Source organism: Lemur catta, chromosome 1, assembly GCF_020740605.2.
Source record: "Lemur catta isolate mLemCat1 chromosome 1, mLemCat1.pri, whole genome shotgun sequence".
NCBI lineage: Eukaryota > Metazoa > Chordata > Mammalia > Primates > Lemuridae > Lemur > Lemur catta.
This window is the reverse complement of record NC_059128.1, coordinates 68,627,092-68,649,807: the sequence shown is the minus strand read 5'-3', so window position 1 is coordinate 68,649,807 and position 22,716 is coordinate 68,627,092. Positions and strand designations below refer to the sequence as shown.

The window sequence follows — 22,716 nt, the reverse complement described above, 5'->3', positions numbered from 1 at the left end:
GAACAATTCGGAAGATGAATTTAAAGAAGATAATTATTCTTTTTTTATTTTCTTTTTTTTTTAGAGACTGGGTTAAGCTATCTTGCCCAAGCTAGAGTGCAGTGGTCATTCACAGGAACAATCATAGTTGACTGCTGCCTGTAACTCCTTGGTTCAAGCAATCTTGCTGCTTCAACTTCTTGAGTTGCTGGGACTACAGACATGTGCCACTGAGCTTGGCCCAGATGATTATTTTTGAAATCCAAATCTGAGGCTGGAAGGTGCAATGGGTATCTAAAAACACATAAGATAAAGATAATGAGATGAAAATCACGAAAGGAAATAAAACAGGGAGGATAGATTCAGGAGGCATATTGTGTAAAACCAATAGTAGTTCCATAAGGATAAAAAAGAACTGAGTAGGGAAAGGAGGAAATCAGACAGACAGAAAAGTATTCCAAAGGTCTCATCTTAATTGGTGTTAGGGGAAAGCAGGAAGGAAATAGATCATATTGGTAGGGGAAATAGTTGACCTCTTACTTTAAAATAAGAGTAGAGAATTTTGTCACTAGAAAAGGGTGGTAGCCATGAACAGAAAAGTGTTGTAGGACTTCCATGTTAATAAGGGGGTAATGAAATGAATACTATCTTAATCAAACCTATAAAAATTAAAGATGTGAAAAGTGATCTCTTTTTGCTGGTGACATGATTGTAAACCTAGAAAATCCAAGACATTTCAGCAAAAAACTATAGAATGTAGTAAGGTGGCTACATAATACAGACAAAAGTAAGTAACTTTTCTCTATTTTAGCAGGTTTCTATTCTGGGGCATTTTTTTCCATGTAGAAATTAGGAAGTATGTCTCTCTACTTCCTACTCTTACTTGAAATTTTAGATGCCTTTGTATACATTTTCCCTTCTTGATTATACTTGAAAGCCCAAACTAAATTTGAGGCTACATGATTAAATGATACCAAAGACCTGGGTGTGGGAAAAGTTCTAGGGCTGGCTCTCTGTGAATCTTGTACTATGTAAATTCTGTGTAAAATGGCAAGGTATCTTCAGTTTCTGACATTTGAGTCATTACTCTATATCCAGGATGTCTTTTTCACCTTAAAATTTATGTTTTCCTCCTATTGTACCCTTCAGGTAACTTCAAGTCAGCCTTGTACACGAAATTGATGGATGGAGGAAATCACTCGGTGGTGTCTGAATTTTTCTTGCTGGGACTCACCAGTTCTTGGGAGATTCAGATTCTCCTTTTTCTGTTTTTCACAATATTTTATGCAGCGAGTATGCTGGGAAACCTTCTCATTCTGCTCACCATCATTTCAGACCACCACTTACATTCCCCAATGTACTTCCTGCTGGCAAATCTCTCCTTCATTGATACCGGTGTTTCCAGTATTGCAACCCCCAAAATGATTTATGACCTTTTCAGAAAACATAAAGTCATCTCCTTGAAAGGGTGCATTACCCAGATGTTCTTTATTCACACTGTTGGGGGCACAGAGATGGTGCTGCTCATAGCCATGGCCTACGATCGATATGTTGCTATCTGTAAGCCCCTCCACTACCTGACCATCATGCGCTTAAGAATGTGCATTTCTCTTACGGCTGTTGCTTGGACCATTGGACTCATCCACTCTGTGGCCCAACTGGCTTTTGTTGTAAACTTACCCTTTTGTGGTCCCAACAAAATGGATAGCTTTTATTGTGATTTTCCTCGCTTCATCAAACTTGCGTGTATAGACACATATAGACTGGAGTTTCTGGTCACTGCCAACAGCGGTTTCATCTCCATGGGCACCTTCTTCATCTTGATTTTGTCTTACACCTTCATCCTGGTCACGATTCGTAAACGCTCTTCAGGTGGTTCACCCAAGGCCCTCTCTACCCTCTCAGCTCACATCACTGTTGTGGTTTTCTTCTTTGGTCCTTGCATTATTGTCTATGTGTGGCCATTCCCTACCTTACCCATAGATAAATTTTTAGCTATCTTTGATGCCCTTATCACTCCTTTTATGAATCCTGTCATCTACACATTTAGAAATAAGGACATGAAAGTGGCAATGAAGAGACTGTTTGTTAAGGCTGTAAGTTTCAGGAAGAGTTTTTTTATGTACAGTTCAAGAAATTCAGATTCATCTTGAGTATTCTTGGAAATTAATCTCTTTAATTAAACCTTTCACAAAACTTTTCAGTTTAGTTAGTGTTTTTAATATCAACTATGAAATCTCTTTTCAAGGACTCAGTTCTGATCTGGTCTGTTCTACATAAGGAACCACTGTTCTGAGGATCCTAAAAATATTGAGGAAGAGTGAAGTTAGCCTTGGAATGTGGTGTCCCTGTTTATTATTGAAGACTTCAGTGATGGTGTTTGCTGAAATCTCACATCCTGGGCATATTTCCCATTAACACCAAATGTTGGACACTTATCTTTGGCACTGATTCTCAAAAGGCAAATCTCTTCTAGTCCAGATATGTACCTATATTCACGCCCTCTGAGTTTTTCAATGTCTACATACGTGGAGGAATAAACAAAATGATGATAATTGCCTAGATAGCTTTAAGCATGTCAGGCTTTTAAATCTGAATTTGCTCACCCACACTCAGATACAGTTAATACCAACCTTTTTATTTAGATTTATTTAGAATCAGAAGTGAAATTTGGGGAAAATCATAGAGAGAGAATCAGGAAAATTTGATATTATTAAGCAATAAAATGTTTTGAGACCAGAAGTTATAAATTTCTACACCACTCAATGTGTATGACAATTATTTTTTATCCCAATAATTTCATAAACAATTAGTCATTATTTTTATATGGCAAAGAAAACTTTGCAAATATTTAATGATTACAAATGGAACAGATATTTTGGAGCTAAAAACAGGAGACATTTACTTAAGAACAAATGAATAAAATGTAAAAGGTTTCTATTCTATGTGAACCAGGTTTATAAGTAAATGAAAAGCAAATACAAAGTGTAGAAATTATAAAAAGTTATAAAACAGACTATAAATGAAGAGATATAAAAATATAATGAAGATATACATTAAGCTTTCTATGTGATAAAATTTATTATATATAATTATTTCAAAAATAAATATGCTATTCAAAAATAGTATAAATAACTATTCAAAGAGAGAATTTTACTGCTTTGCGTTACCAAATGTGTAGGGGCAAGTGTGAAGTGAACACATTATTACTCAAGGGTAGATTAAACAACCTGTTAGGAAGCTGGCCTGCACTCCCTCCATGAGCTCCAGAATGGCCTGTAGCAATCCTTGTAGTGGCAACAATAGAGTATTAGTAAAAGATTGGAAGAGTAATGTTCAAGGATGGAATTAATATTTCTGATAAATCTTCACCCTCTCCCTTGCACAAATTTGCCACTGAATCTCAGCTAAAAGATTAGATCCTCTCGAACTAGCGGATAGATATATTGGCACTCCTCTTTCATAGTCCTTTTATGTATTAAAAAAATTTCATACTGAGTATTGCATACCTCTGAAATATTCTCCTAGATATGTAACAGCAGTCCTGACTTCTTTCTTGAACCCCAGACAACATACTTGATAGGGGAATTCCACATACAACTTTTATTAAAGTTTACTCTTTCCTCTTAGAAACTGGGTTTTTCTTTCTGCACTTCTTACCTAGACTGGTGATGCCATTCAGTCTTCCCAAGCTAGAATACTGGAGATGCCTAGACTTTGCTCTAACCCACTATAATTTTGTCTATTATTCTTTTTAATATTGCATATATTTGTTCCTTCCTCTTTCTTTTCAGTGTCATTTCCTTAGTCCAATTTCTCTCATTGCTGTCCTCCTAATTGGTTTGGGCATTGTGTCTCCCCTTCCACATTATTGGTGGGAATGTAAATTAGTACAGCCATTATGAAAAACAGTATCATGGTTCCTCAAAATATTAAAAACAGAACTGCTATATGATCCAGCAATCCCACTGCTGGGTATATATCCAAGGAAGGAAATCACTGTGTTGAAGAGAAATCTGCACTCTCACATTCATTGCAGCGTTATTCACAACAGCCAAGATATGGAATCAACCAAAGTGTCTATTGATAGATTAATGGATAAATAAAATGTGGTATACATATTAAATATACTTGTGTGTATACATACACACGTGCACACACACATGTGAGCACTTGCAATGGAATACATTTTCTGTATAAAGAAGGAAATTCTATCATTTACTAAAACATGAGTGAATCTGGGAGACATTATGTTAAGTGAAATAAACCAGGCACAGAAGGATATCTTATTACTGCATTATCTCACTTACATGTGGAATATAAAAAAGTTGAACATATAGAAACAGAAAATGGAATGGTTGTCAGGGACTGGAGCAGGGAGTATAAGGAAGGAGGTTGGGGAGATGTTGGTAAAGAATAGAAAATTCAGTTGGATAGGAGGGATAATTTCAAAATGGCCACTATAGTTAATAATAGTGTGTTGTATTCTTGAAATTCACTAAGAGAATAGATTTTAAGCATTGTCATCACAAAAAATAAGTATATGGGGTAAAGTATACGACAATTATCTTGATTTGGCCACTCCACAATATACATATTTCAAAATATTATATTGTACATGATAAATATATAATTTGTATCTTTTGAAAAGTAAATGAAATAAGTTCTTGAACAGTTCAGAACATTTTAGTAATATTTTTTATAAAACAGCTGTCTATCCTCTACCTGATCTCATAGGTATGGAATAGAAAGCAAGCATGTAAAATTAGGAAAGCTACAAAATTGTATGTTTAATCAATTTGAATTAAAATGATGATAGTTCTGCAGTATGTCCACTTAAACATAAGATCTAAGATGCTTAGTTTTTTAAATCTTTGGTTTAGTGTTAAATAGAGAAATTACTGTATATTATTTGGATAATTTTAAATAGGATTAAATATTGAATATTGAAACATTCAATTGAATATTGAATATTGAAATATTGAATATTGAAACATCCTAGTGAGTGTCTATGTTTGCATGTGTGTGTGTGTGTGCGCGCGCACGCGTGTGTCACTTAAATTATACCTTTATGGAGTGCCTGTGCCTTTGGAATCTGTTAGTGAATGTGTTCGTTTTTCCTACTTTATAAATAATATTTACTACCTTGAGAAGGTATGAGTAGGCTGTGTGTGGTGGTAAGGGGTTGTATTTAAGGTGCTCATGAGCTCTGCTGGTCTACTAAAATGACTACATGAGACAGACAGATCTAAGTTACCTTCAAGAACTCTCAGTGAAATAGAAGTTTAGGCCGGGCGCGGTGGCTCACGCCTGTAATCCTAGCACTCTGGGAGGCCGAGGCGGGTGGATCGCTCAAGGTCAGGAGTTCGAGACCAGCCTGAGTGAGACCCCGTCTCTACTAAAAATAGAAAGAAATTATCTGGCCAACTAACAATATATATAGCAAAAAAAATTAGCCGGGCATGGTGGCACATGCCTGTAGTCCCAGCTGCTCGGGAGGCTGAGGCAGTGGGATCGCTTAAGCCCAGGAGTGTGAGGTTGCTGTGAGGGCAACAAAGTGAGACTCTGTCTCAAAAAAAACACAAAAAACAAAAAAAGAAATAGAAGTTTGTTACATTGTTTAAACATCACATTAATAATTAATATAGGTGAATGAAACTGTACTAGGAGTTCTAGAGACCAAGAAATATGATCACTCAAGGTAATAAGATCTGATTGTGTTTATCAGAGGGAAAAGGGTAGATTCACCCTAAGACAAAGTGTCTGGATGTTTCAGAATGTGAAAGAGGATAGTAAAAGACAAAACCCAATGGCAATAGAAAGCTGTAGAAGGTTCAGGTTCTGTTTGTCTTAGTTATATACATACATATAAATTCAAATGATGAACCTGTAAAGAAGCAATGATATGTTAAAATTTTGGAAATGTTTGCAATGCTCGGAGTGATGGGTTTATTAAAAAAAAAAGAAAACTCAGTGATTATATCCTTGTTGTTTGGCTGTTTCCACTATGCTGACACTTCACAGCTGAGGCCTCGAGACCAAAACACACACAAGTTCATAAAGACATGAAACCTGTGGAGTAGACATTTTACAAGAACTGTTAAGAGAGAAATTTAAGAGGGGCAGCAGTAATGGGAGGTTAGAAGAAGAAAGGGCATAGGGTAAAAGGAAGTGGGGGGGAAGGGATGAGTGAATGGGAAGGAGAAGGAATAAAGCCTTAGAGAGGAAAGGAAAAGGGAGAAAAAACCTTCCTGGCCCAAAGAGGATACTTTGGTTGAGGAAAAAGGAAGAGAGGGAAAGGGGAATAAAAACTGAATGGGGCCTGGCATGGTGGCTCATGCTTCTAATTCCAGCACTTTGGGAGGCCAAGGCAGTAGAGTTGCTTGAGGTCAGAAGTTGGAGACCAGCCTGGGCAACATGGCGAGACTCTGTCTCTACAAAAAATAAAAAATTAGCTGGGCATGGTGGTGTGAGTCTGTAGTCCTACCTACTCGAGAGGCTGAAGCAGGAGGATTGGTTCAGCCCAGGAGTTCAAGACTGCAGTGAGTTATGATAATGCCACTACACTCTAGCCCTAGTGACAGAGTAAGACCCTGTCTCTAAAGAAGAAAAAAATGGTGTAATTATCACTGGAGGGTTGTCATTTGGGGGATGCAAAATGAACCAGATCTGGACAGGGATTCTGTGTATTATCTAATTTCCACATCCCTCCACTTAAACAAAAGGGCAGCAATGACCCTTCAGGAGCCTGGGTGTAAATGTCAAATCTGTGTTTAACAGTCTCTAAAATGTGATATTCTTTCTTTTCCTGGGGTTTGATTGTGCAAGTAAATAGTCACAGGTACATTTGGGCCAAGTACTGATAGAATTATTACCATGTCTATGTATACCTACTGAGCTGTTGTACAGTTCTTCCTTCTACCATTTTTATTACAGCAGCCATGGTGATGCTGTGTCCCCCCAACACCCCCCAGAGGGTAAAGTTAAGAGTTATCTAAGTAGGTTACACACAGTAGATCCATTCAAATACCTTTCTCATATTTGACTTAATATTGACTTTAGACTTTTTCCTTTACAGTATATCAGAGAAATTCTGGTATTTCAACTTCCCTAATAGTAGTGACTGCCTAGAACAAACTGTCTGAATGTATATACACAATAAGTGTTTGTAAGTCAATTGACCCCATAAATGCTGGGCTTTGGTGGTGACGGGGTCACCCAAAGTAGGGCCTGCAAATAGGGATTGCTTTTTAGTAAAGGAGTTATTCTGATACTTTTTATTACCAGAGATGCATTATAGTGTAGGGGTTATGAGAACAGATCCTGAATTCAAACTACCAGACTTGGAATCCAGGCTTATTATTATACTTAATAGACCTTGAAGCTATGTAGCTTCTCTGTGCCTTATACAGTTCCTCTTGAAAATGGGGATAATGAAAGTATCTGCTTCATAAGATTCAATGTGAAGCACTTTGAACAATACCTGGACTACAAGAAGTACTACATGAGTCTCATCAATTGTTATCTTCTCTAAGACACAGATAATGACAGGCATTCCTCGTCACCTCATGAAGGATGGAAACTTCACTTAATAGGTTCCTTTCTATTCTTTTTAGTAACCATGATAGATAACAAGCTGCACAATTTTTGGAAAAAGAGAACTTTCGCACATATTTTACAAATATTTCACTTTCTATTTGCTGAAATATTTGAAATTTATCTTTCTGAGAAAAAGCATGATGATTTTAGTGTGATTTACTTGATCCGAATACACAATTCACCAATCACATTTGTTTCCTCAAAAAAGGACACACCATCAACTGTAAGTATTTGGGTGAACTTTAGGCCTATAAAATAAAATTTAATCAAGCATGTCTGTGAATACCACCACAGACAAAAGAATACTGTTTAGGCCGGGCGTGGTGGCTCATGCCTGTAATCCTAGCTCTGGGAGGCCGAGGCGGGTGGATCGCTCGAGGTCAGGAGTTCGAGACCAGCCTGAGCAAGAGTGAGACCCCGTCTCTACCAAAAATAGAAAGAAATTATCTGGCCAACTAAAAATATATATACAAAAAAATTAGCCGGGCATGGTGGCTCATGCCTGTAGTCCCAGCTACTCGGGAGGCTGAGGCAGTAGGATCGCTTAAGCCCAGGAGTCTGAGGTTGCTGTGAGCTAGGCTGATGCCACGGCACTCACTCTAGCCTGGGCAACAAAGTGAGACTCTGTCTCAAAAAAAAAAAAAAAAAAAAAGAATACTGTTTAATAAGTTTAACATTTTTTTAGTAATTAAAGCCATGATTTATAAAATTCAGGTTTGGTAGGCCCTGAACAAGGAAATGTGTGGTAGTGGTAGAAATTATGTAAGGTTTTAGAAATGATAAAGAAGTGCTAAATACTAATGATAATGTGCTGGGAGGAAGGAATACAAATGAGAAGTATAAAGTTCTTTCTTCAAATAAACTCAGAATTAGGTCTACAGAAAAAGCTGGAAGAGTAGAATACGACATAAATTCAAACACAAAATTAAGTTGAAAGTGAAAGGGCACTGACCTAGCAACTAGGGTCCTGGTTTCTTGCTCTCTTTGATGATTTCTAGCTGTGCACCCTTGGGCAAACTGCCCTCACTTCTCAATTTCTGGTTTTTAGCATGTGTAACTGGAGGAGAGCAGAACAAATGATACAGGTAATCCATTCTAACTTTAAATTCTAGTATTCGAAACATAGGACTAACAATTTCCCAGATTCCAGACAGGGGAGCATGATAAGGAAGAAAATATGTAGCGACTGGGGCAACACAAAGGAAACAGCTCAGGAACAAAATGAATTAAAATCAAGATAGATAGTAAACAGATTAACGATCATGTGAATGAATAGTTTGTTTATCAATAGAAAAATCTGTCCAATACAGACAACGATAAAATATTATTATTTGCTCAATTACCTGGTACTCTCCTAGAACAAGGATTTTCAAATTGGTAGGTTACAAAAGACAGAAGATTTGATATTCAGTGCTGTGATGCACAGAGCATCAAAAAACATCACTTCTAATTTAATGGTGAACTAGATACCATATTTTAATAGATAGATTTCTAGGCATATGATGTGGCCTAAGTCTCGGATATTTCTCTGAAATAGCATAATGTCTTTTTCACAACCAGCATGGGGGAGAATCCATAGTTCCACATCTTCTTAGCTAATTGATCTATGAAATCTTCCTGGAATGCACAAGATGACTGCACAGTCTTCTCATTGCTACTTTCATGTCTTTGTTCCTTAATGTATAGATGACTGGATTCAGAAAAGGAGTGATAAACGCATCAAAAATAGCGAGATATTTATCCAGGTGAGATGTGGGAGAAGGCCATGTGTAGAAAAACATCAGTGGCCCAAAGAACAGGATGACCACAGTGATATGCGCTGACAGAGTAGAGAGGGCCTTGGATAAACTACCAGAAGAATGTTTCCAAACAGTGAGCAGAATGAAGATGTAGGAAATGACCAGCAAGACAAAGGAGCCCACAGAAATGAGCCCACTATTGACAGTGACCATGAACTCCAGTTCTTGGGTGTTTGTGCAGGCAAGTCTGAGGAGCCGGGGAAGGTCACAGTAAAAACTATCAAATACATTAGGGCCACAAAAAGGTAAATCTACCACAAAAACTAATTGGACCAATGAGTGGATAAGGCCAATGATCCAGGAACTCGCTAAAAAGTATAGACATATTCGTGGGCTCATGATGGTCAGGTAGTGGAGGGGCTTGCATATGGCCACGTATCTGTCAAAGGCCATGGCTATGAGCAGCACCATCTCAGTGCCCCCTATGGCATGGCTAAAGAAAATCTGGGTAATACATCCCCAAAACGAGATGGCTTTGTGCCTCTTGAAGCTATCGCAAATCATCTTAGGGGCTGTGATGGAACAAAATACCATATCAATGACTGAGAGGTTAGCCAGGAGGAAATACATGGGGGAGTGCAGATGAGCATCCATGGTCACAGTGAACACAATGACAAGGTTTCCCATCATGCTTGCAAAGTAGAACAGTAAGGAGAAGACAAAGAGGAGAAGCTGAATCTCCCATGAACTGGTGAGTCCAAGGAACACAAACTCTGATACTACAGAGTGATTCATTCCATCCATTGCCCCAGACACCAGGATCATATTTCATGTTAACTAATGAAATAAAGAAAATGAGAGAGAATTACATAAGCAAGCATTATGAAAGTTCATAAAAGAAAGCCTCCAGCCATAAAAATAATTGTCATAGTGGCATCTTACATGTGCAAATAACCTTCATCACGTGTACCCTGGACTTCTACTTGGAGGAGTCAGTTGGCTCCCATCTGGCACTACTAAATTAATTGCTTCTCTGGACCTGTTTGACATACCCAAGATAAACTATTTGAATAACATCATAATGCACTGGTTTGCTAAATTCAATTTTTTTATATGACTGATTTATTAGACTCTGGACAAACCTGTTTATTGCCAGACAAAAATCATAAATCCCAGCCATCATTTGTTTCATGTCCATAGTTCCAAAGTTCACTTAATGATACTATTTGTAAAGCTGCCATTTTCATTTAGATAATTTGACTATGCCAAATAAAGAACAATTATAAAACTTAATGAATTTTTAAGTGAAGTTACATTAACCAAAGTAATGTCTATTCTAAGGCCTGCAACACACAAAGCCTCAGGAATATCAGTGAGTGTGATTGCTGAATATTTAGATGATACCTTGATGTTTCACTTTGATGTACTAGTTTAACATCCTTCAAAGGGCAAAGGTGACTACAATACATAAATGGCCTGAAAGAAATGCCTTTTTGGTAAGAGTATTAACGAAGAAAGTGTCTAATTTTCCATCTATTAAGAATTTGTATAGAAAATAGCTAGAAAAGATAAATAAGTAACAAATTTATATAAAATGATGCCGCCTGAACTTCTTCAGTAGAAGATTGTACAAATTTCTGATCTGAGCCAATTAAGACATCAAAATATAAAAGAGGTAGCACCAGTCTGAGGTAAACACCGAAACTCTGAAGTATTTTAAAAATGTTTAGTTACCTGCAGTTGATATATCTATACTTTGTCTCTATAAAAAAAAAAAAGAATTTTTTTGTAGTTAGATACAATATGTATAAATGTAGTGTGCACTGATTTATAAGTAAAAAACAAAAACAATGAAGCTGAGGGTCAACCCTTTTAAAAAGTATATATACAAATTGCAAGAAAAAAGCCCCTCTGTCTTAGATCAGCTAAGGATTTCGTTAGGAGAGGCTTCTTCATTGCTATATTAGCTACCACACAGGAGCTCTGGAGGCAGGAATTTAGAATGCCCATTCTCAGTAACTCATTGGGTATGTAACAAGATATAAGCCTGGGCCTTGCATACTTCATCCGTAGTGCACATGCTTAGTTTGGAATCATTGCAATATACCGAGAACCCTCCTTCAGAATTACAGCGGTAGGTTCCCCTCTCCCCCTGATAAGTGGATCTTTGCAGATAACTCCTCATGAAAAGGGCACTGAATGAAGGCACTTAGGCTTGGAATGCAGCAAGGCATCTAGGTTATCTAATTTGTTGGCATAAAACTGTTCATAGTATTCTCTTATAATCCTTTTTTTTTTTTTTTGAGACAGAGTCTGGCTCTTTTGCCCAGGCTAGAGTGAGTGCCGTGGCATCAGCCTAGCTCACAGCAACCTCAAACTCCTGGGCTTAAGCGATCCTACTGCCTCAGCCTCCCAAGTAGCTGGGACTACAGACATGCGCCACCATGCACGGCTAATTTTTTCTATATATATTTTTAGCTGTCCACATCATTTCTTTCTATTTTTAGTAGAGACGGGAGTGGGGGGGTCTCACTCTTGCTCAGGCCGGTCTCGAACTCCTGACCTCGAGCGATCCACCCACCTCGGCCTCCCAGAGTGCTAGGATTACAGGCGTGAGCCACTGTGCCCGGTCATTCCTTTTTATTTTGGTAAAATCTGTAGTAATGTCTCCACTTTCATTTCTGAGTTTGACAATTTGAGTCTTATCTCTCTTAGTCAATCTAGCTAAAGTTTTGTCAATTTTACCGATCTTTTCAAAGAAACAACTTTGGTTTTGTTGCTTTTCTCTATTGTTTTTCTATTCTCCATTTTATTTTATCTTTGCTCTAACGTTTATTTTTTACCTTTTTTTCTGCTAGCTTGGGTTGACTTTGCTTTTTCTAGTTCTTTAAGGTGTTCAGTTAGGTTATTGATTTGAGGTCTTTCTGCTTTTTTTAATGTGTGCCTTTTACACAGCTATGAATTGAAACAAATGAAAACAAAACTACAACATACCAAAACTTATGATATGCAATAGATGTGCAATCTTAAGAGCCCCAGTGCCCCAAAATATTTTCTATTAGCACCCAGCATTAGACTTGCTTTCTTTAAGGTTAACATACTGCAGTGTCTAGTTTTGCTTACATTGCTATGGGATGGGCACTCCACTAAGCAATTACAGACAAATAAGTTACCAGATGGCTTTCTTTAGCTGAGCTCTTATGCATGCAAGACAGGAGAGTTTTGGTGATGAAGAAATAAGTAACTTGAGTCCTTACTCAAGGAAGATTAACTTCAGTCAGTTGCTACAGGAGAAAGGTTCAGAGCAGAGGGCTGGGTAGGAGAAGGACAGACCCCAGAAAGGAGAGGTGGAACTGAGCAGGAGAAATAGGGATAAACACAAAATTTACTTACTTTATAATTCTTAAAGAGCAAAGATGAGAAAATAAAACAAATAGCAAATATCAGCAGATCTGGAAACTTACTCGGCTCTTTTCTTCAAGTCTTCACATTTCTAGACTATCATCCATCTTTGAATTTTCGAATGGCTTCCAGAGTGAGACACTGGGTTACAAGTGCTTGATCGCTTTGAGGCATTCCAGACCCTCCATGGGAAGAGTGGGCTCTCTCCTAAGACCATTGCCATTAAGTGATATTCCAGTTTGAGTTTTTTAGTTCTGGTCTAGCTATTGGTCTTTTTTTTTTTTTTTTTTTGAGACAGAGTCTCACTCTGTCGCCTGAGCTAGAGTGCTGTGGTGTCAGCCCAGCTCACAGCAACCTCAAACTCCTGGGCTCAAGCAATCCTCCTGCCTCAGCCTCCTGAGTAGCTGGGACTACAGGCATGTGCCACCATGCCCGGTTAATTTTTTCTGTATATATTTTTAGTTGTTCATATAATTTCTTTCTATTTTTAGTAGAGATGGGGTCTCGCTCTTGCTCAGGCTGGTCTCGAACTCCTGAGCTCAAACAATCCGCCCACCTCGGCCTCCCAAAGTGCTGGGATTATAGGCGTGAGCCACTGGGCCCAGCCTAGCTATTGTTCTTAATAATTATAATGATGTGAATTATAGTCATCATTTATTTACACTATTAATACTTAAATCATTGTGATATGTGACAAATCCAGATATGCTAGCATTTGATGGAATCACTATTAAAATTTAAATTCACCTGTACAGAATTGAAATTGGGTAATTTCTTAGAAAAGATTTATTACTTTACATTTTATGTAATTTTGTTTTACATTTTAAAATTTTGGGAAAAAGAGAGATATGCTCATTATCCCCAATTAATAAAATCAATGAACTGAAAGAGATCTAAAAATATGTTCTTACCCAATTTATTTCTTTTATTTTTTCTATCCAAGACATGTCAGTTTACAATGTTTAAAAATCCATTTCTTTCCTGGGTTTTCTGTTTTTATTAACATAATAGTCCAAAGGTTCTTTCTTATAAAAAGGAAATCTCTCATCCTTTCAATTAAGTCGATGTCCACTTAATTCATCCTCTGTGGACATAAAGAAGCGGTCAGAAACTCTCTCAAATAAATGTTTCATACTCTTGAGCTTGGTACGAGCAAATGAAGATCATTCATCCGTACCCTCTAATTTTAATCATCTCCATTCCTTTAGCCTTTCCTCATAGGATCCATATTCTATCCCTCTTGCCTAATCACCCTATTTCACCACGAAACATATCATTGTATTGAGCTAGAAAAAATTATTAAAAAATGTTTTAAAAACATAAATAAGTACAGGAGGATTGATTGCACATTGTTAAACATTATACATTTAGTTTCCTACTTTTTTTCTCTGTTCTTTCATCATCTAATTTTGACAGACACTACATTATTTTAGTTTGGGTTAAGTTAGATCCCTAGATGTCTTTCTTCCAAACAACTTTTTAATCATTCTTTCTCCATCTTGATTCTATAAAACTGGGGTTTTATCTTTCAAAACTGCATTTATCACTAGTGCCTAATGAATTTTCTCCTCTTTATATCTTAGCTCTTCTTTAGAAATAGAAGTAAAGTAGACAACAACCTTGTTGGGAAGACAAGCGGCATATTTGTCTTCATTTTCAGGGTTAATAAATTTCACTAAATGTCCCTGGGTACAGTTTACAATTTAACCTGTATCCTAGTTCTCACCTGAACCGAGGCATGGTGCAGACTGCAGACTCTGCTACATACCCTCGGGTACACCTTGGATCTCCAAGTCATTTCCTAGTCCTAGTTAAAAATTAAGGTAAATTCTTCTTCTTCATATTCATGACAATTCATATTTATTCTCCTGCTGTGATCATTTCCCCATTGGTTTAAACATTCATTCATCATCACCACCACCTGTTTCTTCCTGTCCCCCAGGCCAAAACTTACTTGACATGTGTAAAAAGCAAACTGTTACCTGAGTCTTTCTTCTTGCTGAAATTTATCTAGTTTAATATCTTCTTAATGTCACTATTTTATGTGATATTACACAGGGCATATTAGCACTTTTGAAAGGAAAAATAAAAAGTTTTTTTTTATTAAAAAAAATCTTCTTCCTGTTGTGAACTTCAGCTCATCTTTCCCTTGCAGCAATTAACAGACTATTATCTCAAGCACACACAGGTATATAAAATGTTTCTATAAATGGAAAAAAATAGTTAATTAACTGCATTTGGAAGATAGTGACCAAATAAAGCTATAGTGACCTGGGACTGCAAAACTAAAGTCAATTAGCCAAGAAAATTATGTTCTTGAAATATATTCGTTGTGATCATAGCAACGAAGGGAAAATGTTGATAAAGAGTCATGGGAGGGAGGGATGACAGTGGAATCTTTAAGAAAATCAATCTTTATCATTATTTTCGCCTATTTAAATCCTATAACTAAGTGTCTCTAGATAATCTGATAATACTCACTTTCCAAGAGATTCATAGAAATCAAATGAAACATCCTTATAAATATCAATTTCCTCTACACACAAATTAACTAGTCAAGAAAAGAATAAACTATAAAAATAATTTTTAAAATATCTTATAATGTGAGTTTTATATACCATAAATTTAATATACTTAATATATTAAATTTGAAGATACAGGCTTTGTCTAACTCATATTTATCTCTTCCAAAGCAACTTGTACAGTTTCCTGCAATCAAGGGAGCCTAACTTATATTTGTTGAATCTAAGAAAAGAATCTAGTTGTTGAAACAATTCCATTGTCCCTTATTGTGCCTGTCATTGGAGGCAGGGATAATAAGAATAAAGGTTGACTTCAAAATATTAAGATGAAGTAACAGGACTTGTTTTTCTCTGTGGTTTTTAACCTCAGGTGTAGAGGATTGAGGTAATCATATTTCTCTGTCAATGATGCATTATGAGCATTGGTTTCACAAAGGGATCCTCTCTTATTTTACTTGTTTATTCCCTTTAATTTCCATTCCCCATTCCCAAGCTCTTTCCCTCAAAGACAATCATTCTTGTGTTTTTAAAGTATGTCCTGCTGTTTTGTGTGTTATTGTGAAACACGTTTTATTGTTTTGTGTGCATATACATATAAAATAATGTTTTATATCTCATGCTAATTCTTTTTTCCCCACTTAGTTCATGTTGCTACATATATATCTAAATACTATCTTGCACTCTGTGGTGAGTACATACCATGTTCTGCCTGTCTGATTACCCAGATTACCTCCAAGTTTTTCAGGGCCCCTGCATTGGACTACACAAGTATTGTTCTTTGCCTCCAACTTCTTCAACCTCGACAACCCAATAATATTAATATTCTAGAACACATGAGTGTAATGACAGTGGTTGTTAAAATTCTAAAATACTTGCACACTGTTTAGAATACAGCCACTGTCATAAGTCCCTGGAGCTTCTACCTGCCCCCAAGTTCTTTTCCCAGAGTTTATGAAATTAGCTACTAAAAGTTAATGCATAGAACAGCAGGAGTCTCCAGGACCCTCCTCCAACTCTGTGGCCAGCATTTGTTCTGATGGGTCAGTGCCTACACGTGCACTTGTTTCATGTTTTGAATATCATACCTGCCCTGTGCTAAAAGCAACACTGCCAGGAACATCCTCCTACTTGTCTCCCTGAAGATGAGCAATGATGATGTTCATATCTTTCAAAGCATTACAAAGCACTGACCCTTTGAACTAGTGATCATTGTTTATTAATCACTGTTTTATGGTACAGAAAAATAATACAAATAAATTAAATAACTAAATTAGTGAGTAGATTCCAGGCCTAAAAATAATATCGGTGAGAAAAAAGACATTTTTCCTCTGCATTCTCCTGAAACCCAGGGTGAAGGTGTGGAGAGCAGTCATTAATTCATCCATGTTGCTGTGGTAACAGTTATATGTCAAAGATTCATGACAAAATAGTCAAATGTCCACTCAAATAGAATTAGGCCAGAGGGCCTGGGTGAAACATAGGGGTATTAGGAACTGGCAAACGTGATTAAAGTGCCAAAGATACTCCAGTGAGAACTCCTGGGGAAAACTAAAACTCAATAGAAAGAGTTCCGAAATACAAATATCAGTTCTAATAGCATAAGACTAGGAAACTCAAAAAGAGAGAGGCAAAGAGTTCCATCTGGATAGAAGCAAAACATGACTGAATCAAAGAAGCAGCAAGAGAAGGGGACCAGGAGCAGTCATGTACGCAGCATACCTTTACAACCCAACCAGGGTGGGATGGAGTTGAAATAATTCTTTGCTTATACCCCAAGAATTATCTAAGTAATATATGCAGAAATGATAATAAACCCTCGTCAATCCCCTAAATAAGTTGGGGGAAGGGATTAACTACTTATGTAGGAAGAAAGAATGCATATGGCATTCTCTGAGAAGTCACTGCTCTTTTATTAAGATAAAGTAACAAACCAACTCAGCAAGTTTAACATTACTAGTGATATATGGATATTATGTACCCCTTGATATCATGTGGTAACAAGATCTATCTCTTGAGTATTCTTTACAAAAATCTCGAACCCATGTCTAACTATTAATATAAGGAAAAACTTCAGACAAACACAAATTGAGGGATGTTCTATGAAACACCTGACCAATATTCCTTAAAGTGTCACAGCTATGAAAAACAAGAGAAAAATGAGAAATTGTCACAAACCAGAGGAGATTAAGGGGACATGATAACTAAAAGTAATGTGATATCCAGAATTGGATTCTGAAACAGAAAAAGGACATTAATGGGAAAACGGGTGAAATTTGAATAAAGACTAGAATTTAGTTAATAGTAATGTACCAGTGTTGATTTCTCAGTTTTGGAAAATGTACCATGGAAATGGAAGATGATAACATTAGGGGAAACTGAAACTGGGTAACGGGGATATGGGAACTCTCCGGACTAGCACTGCAACTTTTTTGTAAATCTAAAATTATTCCAGGCCGGGCGTGTTGGCTCACGCCTGTAATCCTAACACTCTGGGAGGCCGAGGCGGGGAGTTCGAGACCAGCCTAAGCAAGAGCAAGACTCCGTCTCTACTAAAAATAGAAAGAAAATATATGGACAGCTAAAAATATATATAGAAAAAATTAGCCGGGCATGGTGGCGCATGCCTGTAGCCCCACCTACTCGGGAGGCTGAGGCAGGAGGATCGCTTGAGCTCAGGGGTTTGAGGTTGCTGTGAGCTAGGCTGATGCCACGGCACTCTAGCCCGGGCAACAGAGCGAGACTCTGTCTCAAAAAAAAAAAAAAAAAAAAAAAGATTATTCCAAAATAAAAGCTTTATTTTTAAAAAAATCAATAGAATCAGAAAAAGAAATGTAAAATATTACTAAATATATTTATCAAGTTAAAATCATGCTTGAACATTTGTTGAAACTCTGCTGTTTGACAGTTACTCAAGATACAAGGTGAATAATATACAGCGCACGTCAGTGAACAATTAATATTCCAATGGGAACACCAGACTTATCAACTGAGGAAACATGATCTAAAATGTCAGAAGACAGCAAAAGACCAGGAGTCTGTCAACCGAGATTCTAGATTTGGATCTTCCATACATCTCTTTTATCATCTTGGGTTAATTATTTTCCAGTAGCTGAGACTGTCTAAAATGAGGAAACTCTGAGAAGATTTATAATTTAAATTCAACTCTGTGATCCTACTACGTAACTGCATGTGCTATATAAGATACCATCTTTCAGCTCCAAGGTACCTATCTACTACACTCCGTGTGAGGCAGGAGCAGGGTTCCGCCAACTTCTTTTTTTTTTTCGCCAGCTGCCCCGTTTAGACTCGCCACTAGAGGGCACTAGAGGAAGACCGCGAGGCTGGGGGTGGAAGAGGGGCCTGTTCTTTCCTCTTCGAGCGCTGTGTGCTGTGCCTGTGACCGTCGCCCGCTAGCACCGTACTCCTCACCTCAGAAGCCTTGGTTCCTTTCCAAAGCGGCAGCGGAATCCAGGTGCAGTTTCTCCAATGCTAGAGTCGCTCGACCCTCACACGCTCCTCGGGGACGCCCGCGCCAGCCCGCGCGGTGGCGCACACGCCCTGTCTTGGCTCGGAGACGCCCGCGCCAGCCCGCGTCCCCTCCGCAGGTATTGCGTTTCCTCTCCGCGGGGCCTTCCTCGCAGCTTTTAAGGGGTTTCCTTTTTTTTTTTTTTTAAGTTTTAGTAATTCTAACCGCTTTCCTTTATTTCCCCCTCCCCATCCTACAAATACTACATCTGTAATCTTAAAGTTCATTCTTTTTCAAATAACTAGTGAACTGTTAAAAGACAAAATTACAACAACTTCAGTTGAAATATCGAATTGGCTTTCGTTGGTGATTCTAGAGTTGGGCAACACCACCTCATTCTCTAAAACAGAGCGAGTGTTCCAATGAGCTGAGCAGAGCAGGTTGGTTTTTAGGGAGAAAGGGGCTGAAAAGAGCGGAAACAGACAACAAAAAGTGGTTTGATCTTTTCAAAAGTACTTCCCTTTAAGCTTAAACAGAGAGAATTTATTATGCTCACTCAGGTTGACTGGAATCTCCTGGGGGTTTTATTTTGTTTTGTTTGAAAACTGGCCTGTTGCAAAGTATGTGGCACTTAGCACGAGTGACTCCATTCTGCTTTGATCGGGTCTGCCGGGGCCTAGTGAAGGAGGCTGGTCCAAAACAATGGGCTCCCATAAAATTTGTTTAATACACCTTCATGCTTGGTTAATAATTCTTTACATCAAACTTTCTTTTTTCAAAAAAAAAAAAAAAAAGCGTGATTTCTGTCTCCTTACTTGTCTTCTAAAAGGCCAGATTAGCAAATGAATAGCTAAAAGATAATGAGCTGAAATAATAAACAAATATAGTAAGACAAATCAGGTAAAGTAAAAATCAATATTTAACTTTAAGATAGTCTACTTAAAATGGGAAAAATAGAAAAGGGACAATAAGCCACATACTGACTTTCAAAATGAATTGTTTAATTTTGTAGTAATTCTGTTTGGCACTATGCAGAGATAAGACCACTGGTGAGATAAAGCAGCCACAACCTATAATCTTTAGTCTTTATATCTTTTATATAAATAGTCAAGAGATTGTCATCACAATTCTATTTGGGGAGAAAAAAAAAGACAGGGCACAACACATTTTAGTAGTTAGTGACATTCTGGTTAAATTTAACATAGCTTATTTAGTAGGTATCCATCTGAAATTCTAGTATATTTTGCCTTTTTATATATTCTCAATATATTTAAGAGATTTTACTGTAATTCACAAACCGAGTGCATAATCTTCTCATTGCCATCTTCATCTCTTTATTCCTAAAAGTGTAGATGACTGGATTTAGAAAAGGAGTGATAACTACATCAAAGATGGCAAGAAACTTATCCAGATGTGATGTAGGAAATGGCCACATGTAGAAAAAAATTAATGGCCCAAAGAACAAAACCACCACAGTGACATGAGCTGACAGAGTAGAGAGGGCCTTGAATATGCCACCTGAAGAATTTTTCTGAACGGTCACCAAAATGAAGATGTAAGAGATGATCAGGATTAAAAAGGAGGCCACAGAAATAAATCCACTGTTGGCAGTAACCATGAATCCCAATGTGTAGGTCTGTATGCAAGCAAGTTTGATAAATCGAGGAAGATCACAAAAAAAGCTGTCTAATTCATTAGGGCCACAGAAAGGCAAGTCTACAATAAAAGCCAACTGGGTCACTGAGTGCATAAGGCCAATAATCCAGGAAGTGACTAAAAACAAAATGCATCTTCTTGGACTCATGATAGTCAGGTAGTGGAGAGGCTTACATATGGCAACATATCGGTCAAAGGCCATGGCTATGAGCAGCACTATCTCAGTGCCCCCAACTGCGTGGATAAAAAAGATTTGAACTACACAGCCCCCAAAAGAGATAGTTTTGTGCTTTCTGAAAAGGTCATAAATCATCTTGGGAGCTGTGGAGGAGCAAAATATCAAATCAATAATGGAAAGGTTGGCCAGCAGGAAGTACATGGGGGACTGTAAACGGGGGTCAGAGGTCACAGTTAGCACAATGAGGAGGTTTCCCATCAGGCTTGCCGCATAGAACACAGAGGAAAAGAGGAAGAGGAGGAGCTGGATCTCCCATGAAGTAGAGAGTCCCAGGAACACAAATTCAGACACCACAGTGTGGTTGGCTTCATCCATTGCCTCCATCAGCAGTGACAACTCTCATGCCACCTGAAAGAGGAGAGGAAGGAGAAACTGTGATTTAGGACAAATAGCACTGATCTTGGCAAAATAGTGGGCAATTTGAAAGTTGTCAGAAAACTAGACAAAGGCTAATTTATGCCTTTGGAGACTATTCCAGTCACAAATCAATTTACATTCCTCTGTTATACATTTTATTGCTGAAAAATATATTGCACAGAATAACCATGCTTTTATTTATTTGGATGGATACTGCTGTTGTATTTTTAAGTGTTATTTATGTATGACTAAGAGCTAAGGACTTTTTACAAATTAAATATATTAAATACTTAAGTAACATAACTTGAACATTCCTCAATATACTAATACCATATGTATGATCACATTGGCAAGTTCTTTTGGAATACTTACATGCATGTTTAGGGCGTGGACATACATATTTCTCATATCTGTATATTGAGAAGACAAGTTATTTAGAAGAAGGCAAGAAATATAGGAGTAGAGGATGCCAGCTCACAGCAGTCACCATGAGGGCTAGAAAAAGTGACACAGTTGTGGGTACCATAAAGGAGATTCTGACTAAGGAGATTCTTTCCCGAGGAAGGAAAGAACGTGAGACCACAAGTAAAAGAGGCAACCAGAATGAGAGTGATGAGTTGTAAATCTTAAGTAAAGGAGAAAAGTAAAAAGACCAGAGGATTTAGAAATGTCCCTGTTTACTTTAACTGCCTGTTAAAGTCCCTGTCTACTTTTAAATGAGATATTTAACCTCATTCATAATTAAATAAATACATACTAAATTAGCAAAATGCTAGTTTTTCTTATCAGTTTGGCAGATATTTAAACTTTTGACAAAATTCAGAGTTTGGCAGAAAATGGGGAAACAGACAATCATAACTGGTAGTGGGAAAGCAAACTGATAAAACATTTGCCAATTTGGAAATACCTTCTGAATTTTTACATGCTTGTATACTTTGACTCAGCTCTTCTACTTCTGGGGAAAAAAAATCCCTGAATATATGTATGTGTGCATGTGAACAAAAAAATAGTATTTCTTTGTTATTTTTGATAGATGTTATTAAGAGCACACAATAACTTCAATGTGTAGACTAGGAGAAAAGTTAATTAACTTACGTTAGATTCAAATAGGAGACTAGCTAAATAACTTATATGGGATCATTTCTGTGTAATGCAGCCATTTATAACACTGAGGTAGACCTAAATGTGCCTAGAATAGATAGGGGAAACCAGGCATGATGTCTCATGCCTGTAAACCCAGAACATTGGGAGGCTGAGAGGGGAGGATCACTTGAGACCAGGAGTTCAAAACCAGCCTGTGCAACATAGTGAGGACGCATCTCTAAAAATACATATATACATATAATTTTTAAAAAGAGAGACGACAAACAGGAGAAAGGTTGGCAGTTTCGTGTACTACATTATCCCATCTGGGTTTAAAAATAAAATTAAATAAAATAATAAGTAGATAGAAAATGTCTAGGTTGATACACAAAAACCTGTTAATAATTATCTCTAAGGGGTGGGGTTGAGAAAGTAATGAAGGAAAAGAGAACTTTTGCTTTTCACTTTGTGCTCTTACTATCTTAAATTTTTGCAGTGAGCACGTATCTATTTCACTTTTACAATAAGGTGAATGTATGTGAATTTGGAAAACTACACAATTTATATATTCAGAGCATCTAAAGATACAATCATAGTCTATCTCCTAAATTAAGACAAAGATCGTAGGTACTCCCCAAATATTCACTAACTTTCCTACTCCACTCCTCCCTACAC

At 37.3% G+C, this 22,716-nt stretch overlaps 3 protein-coding genes across 3 annotated transcripts; 1 reads left to right on the top strand and 2 right to left on the bottom strand.

Annotated features, from left to right (window-relative positions):
* Positions 1–1,160: 1,160 nt before the first annotated feature.
* LOC123632749 (olfactory receptor 4F3/4F16/4F29-like) lies at positions 1,161–2,132 on the top strand. The gene has a single exon (XM_045543407.1). It carries the CDS (start codon positions 1,161–1,163, stop codon positions 2,130–2,132), a length of 972 nt encoding a protein of 323 aa, XP_045399363.1.
* Positions 2,133–9,166: 7,034 nt separating this feature from the next.
* LOC123640760 (olfactory receptor 4F15) lies at positions 9,167–10,135 on the bottom strand. Its single transcript, XM_045555334.1, has one exon. The coding sequence runs from the start codon at positions 10,119–10,121 to the stop codon at positions 9,183–9,185; it is 939 nt and encodes a 312-aa protein (XP_045411290.1). The 5' UTR covers positions 10,122–10,135; the 3' UTR covers positions 9,167–9,182.
* A 9,619-nt stretch (positions 10,136–19,754) lies between these two features.
* LOC123621649 (olfactory receptor 4F6) lies at positions 19,755–20,948 on the bottom strand. The gene has a single exon (XM_045527546.1). It carries the CDS (start codon positions 20,923–20,925, stop codon positions 19,978–19,980), a length of 948 nt encoding a protein of 315 aa, XP_045383502.1. The 5' UTR covers positions 20,926–20,948; the 3' UTR covers positions 19,755–19,977.
* Positions 20,949–22,716: the final 1,768 nt, after the last annotated feature.